The sequence below is a fragment of the Nerophis ophidion genome, linkage group LG20, assembly GCF_033978795.1.
Source record: "Nerophis ophidion isolate RoL-2023_Sa linkage group LG20, RoL_Noph_v1.0, whole genome shotgun sequence".
NCBI classification, from domain to species: Eukaryota; Metazoa; Chordata; class Actinopteri; order Syngnathiformes; family Syngnathidae; genus Nerophis; species Nerophis ophidion.
Window position 1 is genome coordinate 27506694 of NC_084630.1, and position 13775 is coordinate 27520468.

The 13775-nt window shown below is 39.0% G+C and overlaps 1 protein-coding gene across 1 annotated transcript in view; it reads left to right on the plus strand.

Annotated features, from left to right (window-relative positions):
* The window catches only part of LOC133538938 (lysine-specific demethylase 2A-like), a 66359-nt gene that overhangs the window by 18424 nt on the left and 34160 nt on the right, over positions 1–13775 (plus strand). The window contains exons 5-13 of the mRNA XM_061880880.1: positions 2078–2256; positions 8410–8516; positions 8594–8687; positions 9714–9867; positions 9933–10048; positions 10115–10241; positions 10341–10549; positions 13097–13174; positions 13477–13604. Of these exons, the coding sequence (XP_061736864.1) occupies positions 2078–2256; positions 8410–8516; positions 8594–8687; positions 9714–9867; positions 9933–10048; positions 10115–10241; positions 10341–10549; positions 13097–13174; positions 13477–13604 (1192 nt within the window). The remainder of the gene's footprint in view (positions 1–2077; positions 2257–8409; positions 8517–8593; positions 8688–9713; positions 9868–9932; positions 10049–10114; positions 10242–10340; positions 10550–13096; positions 13175–13476; positions 13605–13775) is intronic.

Consider the following 13775-nt stretch of genomic DNA (forward strand, 5'->3'; position numbering starts at 1 on the left):
AGATATAAACATAATAAAACAATCACTTAATGTACAATAACTAGAATGCCGACTGATAGGATGTTTATATCGTCGCCTTTAAATGAAGAGTTAATCATAATCCTCACGCAGGTAAAAAAAAAAAAAAGGTACATGCAAAAGAGTGTCTTTATAGACTTAGACTTAGACAAACTTTAATGATCCACAAGCGAAAATGTTCCACACAGTAGCTCAGTTATAGAGAATAGAAAGAATGATGCACACAAGGGCACAAAAAGAGGGGGAAAACAAAAGGTGTAAAGTAGACTAAAAATGTTTGTCTCGAATTAACTTTGACCGATTCAGAGGCAATGCAGCAGCTCACTGGCCCAGTATGTCAATAGCTGCCTACCTCCCTGTGATTGCGGCGTCGCTAAAAGTAGTTCCTCTGTGTTAGCTCTTATAATAAGAATGCAGCTAATACTTGGTTAACATTCACATCAAGGCATGTAAATGGAGTATTGTTTGCGGTTTTTGGATGTTTATTTTTTGAGTGCTTTATAAACCGAATAGAGGACTCCTACTATCTGCATTGTAAGCCACCTCATACTTGCTGTATATTACAAATTTGATTGTATAAAAAAGAAAGATGTGTGTTCTTGTCTCACAAAGGGATTGTGAATAATAGGGAAAATTCTAAAAAAAAATAAGGTGTTTTTTTATAGTCACAAATGACAAACAAAAGTAGGTTAAAAAGTAAAAATATTGTGGAACAATACCATTATAAAGGCAGTTTAGATCCTATAGTACCATGTAAAATACAATAATTGTTTTTGTATACTGTACATGTTATGTGTAGTGTTCTGTTTGTGGCCATTTTCCCCCCCCCAAAAAGGTGTTTGTGTGTATTGAATAAAATCTGTCACTTAGACAGCCCTTTATCTTTAATTTCAGCTAGTTTGTATTGTAAACACTACTCAGCTCGGCCACTAAGCGTCGTAATGCAAAAGCTGCATGCAATTGCATTCATAAAATAATGGTAATACTGTAATTACAGTATATTATAGTACCTTTTCTTTTTTATTAGTGGGTATATATGACTTAGACATATAACAGAATGTAAAATACATACTATTAGAGATGTCCAATAATGGCTTTTTTGCCGATATTCCGATATCTACCGATACCTATATATACAGTCGTGGAATTCACACATTATTATGCCTAATTTTGTTGTGATGCCCCACTGGATGCATTAAACAATGTAACAAGGTTTTCCAAAATAAATCAACTCAAGTTATGGAAAAAAAATGCCAACATGGCACTTCCATATTTATTATTGAAGTCACAAAGTGCATCATTTTTTTAACATGCCTCAAAACAGCAGCTTGGAATTTGGGACATGCTCTCCCTAAGAGAGCTTGAGGAGGTTGAGGTGAGCGGGGTTGGAGGTTGAGGTGTGTGTGTGGGGCTGGGGCTGGGGGGGTTAACGGGGATGTATATTGTAGCGTCCCGGAAGAGTTAGTGCTGCAAGGGATTCTGGGTATTTGTTCTGTTTTGTTTATGTTGTGTTACGGTGCGGATGTTCTCCCAAAATGTGTTTGTCATTCGTGTTTGGTGTGGGTTCACAGTGTGGCGCATATTTGTAACAGTGTTAAAGTTGTTTATACGGCCACCCTCAGTGTGACCTGTATGGCTGTTGACCACGTATACATGGCATTCACTTGTGTGTGTGTGTGAAAAGCCGGAGATATTATGTGATTGGTCCGACACACAAAGGCAGTGCCTTTAAGGTTTACTGGCGCTCTAGTCGGTACTTCTCCCTACGTCCGTGTACCACTCTGTACAGCGGCGTTTTAAAAAGTCATACATTTTACTTTTTGAAATGAATACCGATTATTTCCGATATCACAATTTAAAACATTTATTGGCCATAATAACGGCAGTCTGATATTATCGGACATCTCTACATACTACAATATATTTTACTAAATGCATCTTTTAAAAAAATTCCAAAATGTATAAATTTGAAAACTGCAGAAAATAATGTAAATAAATAAGGAGTTTAATATTTTAAGATGTTGTAATTTGTGTTTTTATCTTGCCATTCTCCACTTAGGTAGCAGACGTATGATTGATGTCATGGATGTTAGCACTCAGAAGGGAACAGAGATGTCCATGGCCCAGTGGACACGTTACTATGAGAGTTGTCCGTCTCAGAGGGAGAAACTCTACAATGTCATCAGTCTGGAATTCAGCCACACAAAGATGGAAACTTTGGTCAAGAGACCTTCCACGGTATGTTCATACATGCACTTATTTTTCATGTCAATGATTAATCAATACATAAATAAAAGGCTTGTATCTGTCAAGTGTACAAACCCTGTTTCCTTATCAATCAATCAATCAATGATTATTTATATAGCCCTAAATCACTAGTGTCTTAAAGGGCTTGAGTTGGGAAATTGTGTTAGATGTAAATATAAACGGAATACAATGATTTGCAAATCATTTTCAACCCATATTCAGTTGAATATGCTACAAAGACAAGATATTTGATGTTAGAACTCACAAACTTTTTTTTTTTTTGCAAATAATAATTAAGTTAGAATTTTATGGCTGCAACAGTTGCCAAAGTAGTTGGGAAAGGGCATGTTCACCACTATGTTACATCACCTTTTCTTTTAACAACACTCAATAAACGTTTGGGAACTGAGGAAACTAATTGTTGAAGCTTTGAAAGTGGAATTCTTTCCCATTCATGTTTTATGTAGAGATTCAGTCGTTCAACTCACCGGGGTCTCCGCTGTTGTATTTTATGCTTCATAACGCGCCACTAATTTTCGATGGGAGACAGGTCGGGACTGCAGGCGGGCCAGGAAAGTACCTGCACTCTTTTTATACGAAGCCACGCTGTTGTAACACATGCTGAATGTGGCTTTGCATTGTCTTGCTGAAATAAGCAGGTTCGTCCATGAAAAAGATGGTGCTTAGATGGCAGCATATGTTGTTCCAAAACCTGTATGTACTTTTCAGCATTAATGGTGCCTTCACAAATGTGTAAGTTACCCATGCCTTGGGCACTAATGCACCCCCATACCATCACAGATGCTGGCTTTTGAACTTTGCGTCGATAACTGTCTGGATAGTTTGCTTCCCCTTTGGTCCAGATGACACGATGTCGCATATTTCCAAAAACAATTTGAAATGTGGTCTCGTCAGACCACAGAACACGTTTCCACTTTGCATCAGTCCATCTTAGATGATCTCGGTCCCAGAGAAGCCAGCGGCGTTTCTGGATATTGTTGATAAATGGCTTTCGCTTTGCATAGTGGAGCTTTAACTTGCGCTTACAGATGTAGCGACCAACTGTATTTCGTGACAGTGGTTTTCTGAAGTGTTCCTGAGCCCATGTGGTGATATCCTTTAGAAATTGATGTCGGTTTTTGATACAGTGCGATATGAGGGATTGGAGGTCACGGTCATTCAATGATGGTTTCCGGCCATGCCGCTTACATGGAGTGATTTCTCCCGATTCTCTGAACCTTTTGATGACATTATGGACCGTAGATATTGAAATCCCTAAATTTCTTGCAATTGCACTTTGAAAAAGTTTGTTCTTAAATTGTTTTGACTATTTGCTCACGCAGTTGTGGACAAAGGGGTGTATTTCGCCCCATCCTTTCTTGTGAAAGACTGAGCATTTTTTGGGAAGCTGTTTTTATACCCAATCATGGCACCCACCTGTTCCCAATTAGCCTGCACACATAAGTTTTCCAAATAAGTGGTTGATGTTCATTCCTTAACTTTATTAGTATTTATTGCCACCTTTCCCAACTTTTTTGTCATGTGTTGCTGGCATCAAATTCTAAAGTTAATTATTATTTGCTAAAAAAAAAATGTTTATAAGTTTGAACATCAAATATGTTGTCTTTGTAGTGCATTCAATTGAATATGGGTTGAAAAGGATTTGCAAATCATTGTATTCCGTTTATATTTACATCTAACACAATTTCCCAACTCATATGGAAACGGGGTTTGTATATTACATGAAATTAACTTTGTATCATACACTGTACATAATTGTTTTATATTTGAAATTATTGGCAAATAAGCTTTTGATACAGTATGTTTGTGTAAAGAACTAATGATTATTTCATGTTTGTTTAGTTTTTTGTATGCAGCTAATAGTTTTGGTTAGTTAGCCTGTAAATTTACTTAACCTTTGTGCAACCTTAAGATTGACTACACAACCATGGGACCAAACTGTGTCTCACCCATAAAAGAGTTATAAGTCAACAGAAGATTATGATTGTTTTTTTACTTTCATTGCCTAAAACCTTTTAACAACTTCAGCTCTATCTATTGATACAACGTTTTTATTATTTTTTATGGGTTTTTTTTGTCAACACAGACAATTGCATGCATTACATCCATCTTTGGACACATACGAAACAACAATAATAATATAAGCATTAAGTAACATAAAAATTTAATTTGAACTTGCAAAATGTGCACCTTTTATGCAATTTTTTTTTTAGCTTTTTCTATGCAAACTTCCCAGACAAAAATTCTATAAAACTTACACGATGTGTTTTTGATAATGTTGAAACAAATCTTTTATACATATTCTCCATTTCAAGATACTTTTCATTGAATTTTAGTTGTGCAATGTCATATATTTATGCTTGCCAAAGCCACGCAAGAATTATTCATCATTGTCCTCTATTGCCATCTAGTGGTCTAGGGGCGCAATTCACCAAAATAATATTTCTCTTGTTTTTCATCCATCCAAACATTTTCTACCGATTCTCCCTCTCGGGGTTGATCAGAATTAATTTGGTTTTAATGTAGAAAGCATAGTAATATACCAATATTTTAGTCTTTTAAAAATAGCAGTTATAATAGAAGTCAATCGGACCGAAATAAATCTTTAAATTAAGTGTGTATACTATATTTTATTCTAATTTTTGACCAACAGTGCAATCATAAACACAATGCAATTTTAAAGATATGTTGTTTAAAAAGACCACGTTAGATTTTATTCCGCTAATCTTCAAACTGAAAAATCTATTACATAAGACACTTAAAAATACCGTTTTGCTCAAGGGTTTCAATGAAGAAATGCAAGTCAAGTTGTTTGGAAAGGCAAAATGAAATAACCAATAAGGCAATAATGCGACAAGAAAAATGTTGGATGGACTGAAGTACTGGAAAAGTAAAACATGGTCCTGGGATTCTACAAAACTGTAAATCAATTTGTACACATTAATGAATACAATCTCTTCCAACTGTATCAGTTTCCTGTTGGAAGTTGTAGCGAGTCACAAGCCCCCTCATGCAACTCCACTAGGGGGATATCAAGGTCTATGAATGGCACTTGTTATTTTTAGTAGCAGGAGTAACTAGTCAGCAAGAGTCCTACTATAATGCATCCATCCATCCATCCATTTTCTACTGCAATTCACCATAATTACAGCTATTGACACAAGTATTTGTACTGTTCAATCAATATGAAAATATTACATTGAATCACTTTTTGGCAACCAAGAATACATTGATTTATTGACTACATCCAAACACTTTACCAATATATTATGTGCATGAACAAATAACAGTTAATATTGTATGTAGCTTTAAAACAAGAAAAAACGTTTTAGTACATCAATATCGGATCAATAACATTACTTTAAAATCTCATTAATTACGTAGAAATGGACAACTCTTTCATTTATCAGACGTGGTAAATGCTTGAATAATTTCAAACACATATTTTTACGATAACCACAAATATGAGTGTTTGTCTTACATGTAGTAATCAGTTGTGGGCAGGCAAAGCCCAAGCAATGCAGTTTTTTACAAAGCGGTGCACACTCCCACTGTGGGAGTAGATTTTTGGCAGGCAATCAGTTTTCGGCACAACAATAGAAGCAGCAAATATTAAATTTAACTTACAGTTGTGTAGTTATCACGATCAACGACTCGTCTCCTGATTGAATCATAGCTGTAAAAATAATGTGTCCTCTTCACTTTTGGCGGTGACAAACTTTCTCATCTCCCAATTTAAAGCATTTGGTTGGTTCTTATATATGACAACCCACACCCCTCTTTTTCAGTACGCAGTTCAAGAGATGTGATTGGATCTAATCCAAACTTGTTCCACACATGTACAAGACAAAATGTAATATGATTGGATTTCTGTCAAAATTTTCGTCTCAAAGTTATACAGTCATGGTCAAAAGTTGACATACACTTGTGGAGCACATAATGTCATGGCTGTCTTGAGTTTCCGATAATTTCTACTACTCTTATTTTTTTGTGATAGAGTGATTGGAGCACATACTTGTTGGTCACAAAAAACATTCATGAAGTTTGGTTCTTTTATGATTTTATTATGTGTGTTCTGACCACAGAAGGGTCTTTGGGCACAGTTGGGTGTTCCAACAGGACAATCACCCCAAACTGGAGATGTCCGATAATATCGGCCTGCCGATATAATCAGCTGATAAATGCTTTAAAATGTAATATCGGAAATTATCGGTAACGGTTTCAAAATTATCGGTATCGGTTTTAAAATAAGTACAATTTATGACTTTTTAAAACGGCTCTGTGTACACGGAGGGAGAAGAACAGAGTTCCAATAAACCTTAAAGGTGCTGCTTTTGCGTGCCGCCCCAGTCACATAATATCTACGGCTTTTCACACACACAAGTGAATGCCATGCATACTTGGTCAACAGTCATACAGGTCACACTGAGGGTGGCCGTATAAACAACTTTAACACTGATTTTTGGGGCAGCATGGCGTAGTGGGTAGAGCGACCAGCCAGAAACCTGAGGGTTGCAGGTTCGCTTCCCACCTATTGACATCCAAAAAATCGCTGCCATTGTGTCCTTGGGCAGGACACTTCACCTTTTGCTCCCAGTGCCGCTCACACTGGTGAATGAATGATGAATTAATGATAGGTGGTAGTCGGAGGGGCCATAGGCGCAAACTGGCAGCCACGCTTCCGTCAGCCTACCCCAGGGCAGCTGTGGCTACTGATGTAGCTTACCACCACCAGGTGTGAATGAATGTTGAGTCCCACTTCTCTGTGAGCGCTTTGAGTGTTTAGCAAAGCGCGATATAAATCTAAGTTATTATTATTATTAACACCGTTACAAATATGCACCACACTGTGAACCCACACCAAACAAGAATGACAAACACATTTTGAGAGAACATCCGCACCGGAACACAACAGAACCAATACCCAGAACCCCTTGCAGCACTAACATGTTGGCATTTTTTTTCTCTCCATAATTAGAGTTGATTTATTTTGTAAAACATTGTTACATTGTTTAATGCACCCAGCGGGGCATCACAACAAAATTAGGCATAATAATTTGTTCTTTCCACGACTGTATATATCAGTATCGGTTGATATCGGTATCAGTAATTAAGAGTTGGACAATTTCGGATATCGACAAAAAAGCCGTTATTGGACATATTTGCCCCAAACACATGTTAAAAGTGGTAAATCAGGCTAGAATTACGTTTTTAGAACAGCTTTCCCAAAGTCCTGACTTAAACGTGTGGACAATGCTGAAGAAACAAGTCCATGTCAGAAAACATTTAGTTGAACTGCAACAATTTTGTCAAGAGGAGTGGTCAAAAATTCAACCAGAAGCTTGTGGATGGCTACCAAAAGCGTTTATTGCAGTGAAACTTGCCAAGGGACATGTAACCAAATATTAACATTGCTGTATGTGTACTTTTGACCCAGCAGATTTGCTCACATTTTCAGTAGACCCATAATATATCCATTAAAGAACCAAACTTCATGAATGTTTTTTGTGACCAACAAGTGTGTGCTCCAATCACTCTATCACATAAAACAAGAGTTGTCGAAATTATTGGAAACTCAAGAAAGCCATGATATTATGTTATTTACAAGTGTATATAAACTTTTGACCACAACTGTATGTTGACGAACATGTCAGTTAATTGTGTTATCGTCTTGATCAACGCTTTTGATCAGTTATCGTTTTATTTTTATCTGCTACGATATTTAAAAGTAAAACCCAAATAAGATAAACAGCTTCCAGCCCAGAACAGGCACCACTGACTCTGTGGGCGGTCAGATAGATTGCAGTTGTGTGGGAAACACTGTTAGTCTCATCACAACTCGTCGAGACAGACGGCTGCTTCACATAGTCTGGTTTCTATTGTTTTTTTTTCCTTCGGAAGGAGTTTTTCTTTGCTTCCATCTCCAAGTGCTTGCTTATGTGGGGTTTAGTAGGCCATTTAGTGCCTTGAAACAGCTTCTGTTGTTAATTGGCGCTGTATAAATACAATTGACTTGACTTACGCAATTTGCAGAAAAGGGAAATGTACTGTTAAGGCCTGACTGTGTAGATTTTTACAAACTCACCAAAAATTTCTATTCTCTCTTTCTCTCGACCCTCTCAGCTAGATCTTATCGACTGGGTTGACAACATGTGGCCTCGTCACTTGAAAGAGAGGCAGCGGGACTCGACCAACTCAATCAGTGACATGCAGTATCCCAAAGTGCAAAAGTAAAATTTATTCTGTTCATTTAGTCAGACAAACACTTTTATTCATTGACAGTTTTGCTGTTTTTTTTTTTGCACAGATACTGTCTGATGAGTGTGGATGGATGCTATACAGACTTTCACATCGACTTTGGAGGCACATCTGTGTGGTATCATGTTCTGAGAGGCAGCAAGGTGCGTGTGTATGTACAAAACCCAAAACCAGTCAAGTTGGCATGTTGTGTACTTCACAAATAAAAAGAGAATACAATGATTTGCGAATTATTTTCAACTTATATTCACTTATAATACACTGCAAAGACAAGAAAACATTTTTTTTTTGCAAATAATCATTAATTTAGATATTAATGGCAGCAACACATTGCAAAAAAGTTGGCACAGAGGCATGTTTACCACTGTTTTACATGGCCTTTCCTTTTAACAAAACTCAGTAAACGTTTGAGAACTGAGGAGACCCATTTTTGAAGCTTTTCCCATTTTTGCTTGGTGTACAGCTTAAGTTCTTCAACAGTCCGCGGTCTCCGTTTTTTATGCTTCACAATACGCCACACGTTTTCACTGGGAGACAGGTCTGGACTACAGGCAGCCTAATCTAGTACCCGCAATCTTTTTCTACAAAGCAACACGTGCAGAATGTGGCTTGGCATTGTCTTGCTGAAATAAGCAGGGGCGTCCATGAAAAAGACGTTGCTTGGATAGCAACATATGCAGCTCCAAAAGCTGCATGTACCTTTCAGCATTAATGGTGCCTTCACAGATGTGTAAGTTACCCATGCCTTGGGCACTAATACACCCCCATACCGTCACAGATAATGGCTTTTGAATTTTGCGCCTATAACATTCCAGATGGTTCTTTTCCTCTTTTGGTCCAGAGGGCCCGACGTCCCCAGTTTCCAAAAACAATTTGAATTAAAAAGAAGACGCCTGCGCTGCTAAAGAAGCTGCTCCAAAACCAGCAGTGAAGAAAAAGCTAACACAAACACAAATTATCATCATGGGGTGGGAGGGAGAATTGTGCATTCCTGTTTCAAAATAAGAGTCAGCATGGAAAATTGTACACAGGTAGCGACAAATCCATTTATAGTGGTCAAAATTCATTGTTGGCGGGTTACAACAAAGAAATAAATGACTGGGAAACACTAACAATGTAGTTTAGTGAAAGCTAAGATGCAGCACATCAACAATTATGTGTTTTTTCAGGTTTTCTGGTTGATCCCTCCAACTACTGAGAACTTAGAGTTGTATGAAAACTGGGTGCTGTCTGGAAAACAGGGTGATATTTTTCTGGGTGATCGAGCATCTGAATGCCAGCGGATAGAACTTCTGCAAGGGTGTACCTTCATCATACCGTCAGGTGACTGTTGACATAAATGTTGCAGTATTTGATGTATGCACATACTAACATGTTCTGTTTCCTAGGTTGGATTCATGCTGTCTACACACCCGTGGATTCCATTGTGTTTGGAGGAAATTTTCTCAATAGCTTTAACATTCCTATGCAATTAAACATCTGCAATATTGAGGACCGCACAAGGGTAGGTACAGACAACATGAAGAAACACATTTTCAACTGGCCAGTTATCCTCTTTTACCTTTCACAGGTTCCAGTGAAGTTCCGTCACCCATTCTTTTATGAAATGTGCTGGTATGTGTTGGAGCGATATGTCTACAGTCTGACCAAGACGTCTTATCTTACGCCAGATTTCCAGAAGTGGTCTCTAGGCATCGGTATGAGGACAAAGGCATAACATTGTTTTTTTGTTGTGTATAAAAACATACAAAAAACTTGATTTTATGTGTCTAATGAACAACTTGTGTCTGGCGCAGATCCAGCTTGTGAACGAATGAAAGAAGAAGATACAAGTGCACCTGAAGAAGATGATTCAGAGCAGCTGTCTGAGAGACCAGTTCTTTTTACTCCGTTGGAACTGGAAGGGTTGTGGACCTTGGTGGGGAAACTTGAGTCACTGCCATCCAATAAGAAGTGTGTCCCTGCAGGGATACACAATTACCAGGCACTCATCACACATATTAAGGTAACATACAGCATCATGTGTGTTTGCAGACACCATTTCACCATTATAAACGTTTATCATTTAACAGTACAGTAAACTCTCGTTCATCGCTGTTAATTGCAGGTCCTGACTGAGGTTAACAAATTTCTGCACAGTCGGAATTATAGATTACTGTATTTTTTGGACCATAAGGCGCACTGCACTGTCAATGAGCTCGTCTATTCGTGTCTGTGTCCGTTACAAGTCGGGTAATATCATAGTTTTTTTTTACACTTTCACTTCATTGTGGTCCACATAAAATTTAAGAGGTTATTGGGCCAAAATGTTGCATAGATTGTTTTACAGACCAGACCATCTTCAGGATGCTCTGTTTGGTGGGCGGGTCTTATTTACATCGCCCTACTTCGATTGTGTCTTCTCCCTGACATCTTTTGTTGCAGCTGTCAGCGCATCCATACGTAGTCTACTGAAAGATATAAGTTAGAACTAAACACTACTTTGTATTAAAAATGGCAACAGCAGTGGATGAATACGCCACAATAAGTGGAAAGAGAAAAAGAAGGAGCCTATTGACTATGGCGCAGACTACAATGGCGGACGCGTGCATATTTAGCAAATTTTCTGGACTTATGCAGATCCCAAATCAACAATAGTAGTAACCATTTCGGATTTAAGAGGAACACTGTGGTTTTCGTCCTGGTCGTGGAACTGTGGACCAGCTCTACGCTCTCGGCAGGGTCCTTGGGGGTGCATGGGAGTTTGCCCAACCAGTCTACATGTGCTTTGTGGACTTGAAGAAGGCATTCGACCGTGTACCAAGTCCTGTGAGGAGTGCTAAGAGAGTATGGGGTAACGGACTGTCTGATTGTGGCACTCCACTCCCTGTATGATCAGTGTCGGAGCTTGGTCCGCATTGCCGGCAGTAAGTCAGACCCGTTTCCAGTGAGGGTTGGACTCCACCAAGGCTGCCCTCTGTCCCCGATTCTGTTCATAACTTTTATGGACAGAATTTCTAGGTGCAGTCAGGGCGTTGAGGACATCTGGTTTGGTGGCTGCAGGACTAGGTCTCTGCTTTTTGCAGATGATGTGGTCCTGATTGCTTCATTTGACCAAGATCTTCAGCTCTCACTGGATCGGTTGGCAGCCGAGTGTGAAGCACTGGGATGGGAATCTGCACCTCCTAGTCCGAGTCCATGGTTCTCACCCGGAAAAAGGTGGAGTGCCATCTCTGGGTTGGGGAGGAGATTTAGCCCCAAGTGGAGGAGTTGAAGTACCTCGGAGTCTTGTTCACGAGTGAGGGAAGAGTGGACCGTGAGATCGACAGGCGGATCGGTGCGGCGTCTTTAGTAATAAGTGGTGTATAGATCCGTTGTGGTGAAGAAGGAGCTGAGCTGGAAGGCAAAGCTCTCAATTTACTGGTCGAGCTACGTTCCCATCCTCACCTATGGACATGAACTTTGGGTTATGACCGAAAGGACGAGGTCACGGGTACATGCGGCCGAAATGAGCTTCCTCCACCGGGTGGCGGGGCTCTCCGGGAGGAATTCAAACTAAAGCTGCTTCTCTTCCACATCAAGAGGAGCCAGATGAGGTGGTTAAGGCATCTGGTCAGGATGCCACTCGAACGCCTCCCTCAGTAGGTGTTTCGGGCACGTCCGACCGGTAGGAGGCCACGGGGAAGACCCAGGACACATTGGGAAGACTTATGTCTCCTGGCTGGCCTGGGAACGCCTTGGGATCCCTCGGGAGGAGCTGGACGAATGGCTGGAGAAAGGGAAGTTTGGGCTTCTCTGCTTAGGCTGCTGCCCCCGCGACCTGACCTCGGATAAGCGAAAGAAGATGGATGGATGGATTGATTGATGGATTATTAATCAATCCAACAAAACAATACACAACAATACCTTGATAATGCAATTCCAATTCCAAAACAAAACACGCCCCAGCAACATTCAGAATAGCAATAAACAGAGCAATTGAGAGGACACAAAAACATGACACAAAACAATCCAAAACTAGTCAGACACAAATGAATATTATCAACAACAGTATCAATATTAACAACAATTTCAACATAGCAGTGATTAAAAATCCCTCATTGACATTATCATTACAGACATTTTTAAAAAGTAATTAAAGATATTGTTTAAAATTAAAAATAGTCTCGTTTTTAGCCGTGTACCATTTCATTATTGCCCCTTTTGATGGTAATCTGACACCCTTAATTAGAATGGTTAGTGCAAGGCATCATATTGATCCCTCTATGACCATAGTAGAATCATTGGCAATAACTAACTATGTATATTAAGGAGGTAGTATTTGTTGTTTGAACTGGAGTCCTTCAATAATTTGAATCGCCTTGAGGGCCTGCTGTGTGTTGATTTTCATATGGTCCCGCAGGTTGGATGAATTACCTCAGAGTTTAATACTTATGTTGTAAATAATTCAAGGAACTTTATGGCTTGTACTCATTAGTTTGTGTGTAGAATTTGGAGTCTATCATTTCATCCTAGTATTGTCTCTTGTCATTAAACTCCTAAGCCTGTTCTAACAGTAACAAGTGTCTTGCAGGCAATACTAAAGGAGCACGCTAACGACAATCCCAAACAAGCTTATAACGGAAAACCTATTGTCAGGTGGCCAAAGAGGGTAAGTGTCAATCTTACACATTATATATTGAGGGAATGCATTGATACAGGCACATTTGGTTGTTTATCTTTCTCGATGAATGGATTTTATTTTACTTTTAGCAATAACTAAAATGCAATGCAATTAAATTTTTGTGTAGTTTCGATGAAATGTATGCACTACTATTAGTTTACCATTATTTTTACTGAAGGTTTTTGTACAAAACAAATATAGCAGCAATATGGACCCTGAAGCAGAAACCATGTATGTACATTGGCCTATGCAAATTTAAATAACTTGTTCATTCGTGTGTTTTTCTTCAGACGATAACTTATCATCCACCTCCTCCACCACAACCTCATCTTCGTTCTAAACCCACCAATGCTCCTGGAATCCAACGCACACAGAAGCCTGCCTCTTCCATGTCTGTTCTGAGAAGGCGTAGAGTCAGGTATTCAATGGACTATAAACATTTTTTGAAGGGACTTTTAGTTACTGGAACATCTAATAGTAATGCTGATGATCAATCCTTTTTCTACCATTTGTCCCTCTTGGAATCACGGGGGGGCTTGGACCCTATCCCAGTTGTCTTTGGGCGGAAGGGAGGGTACAGCCCGTACAT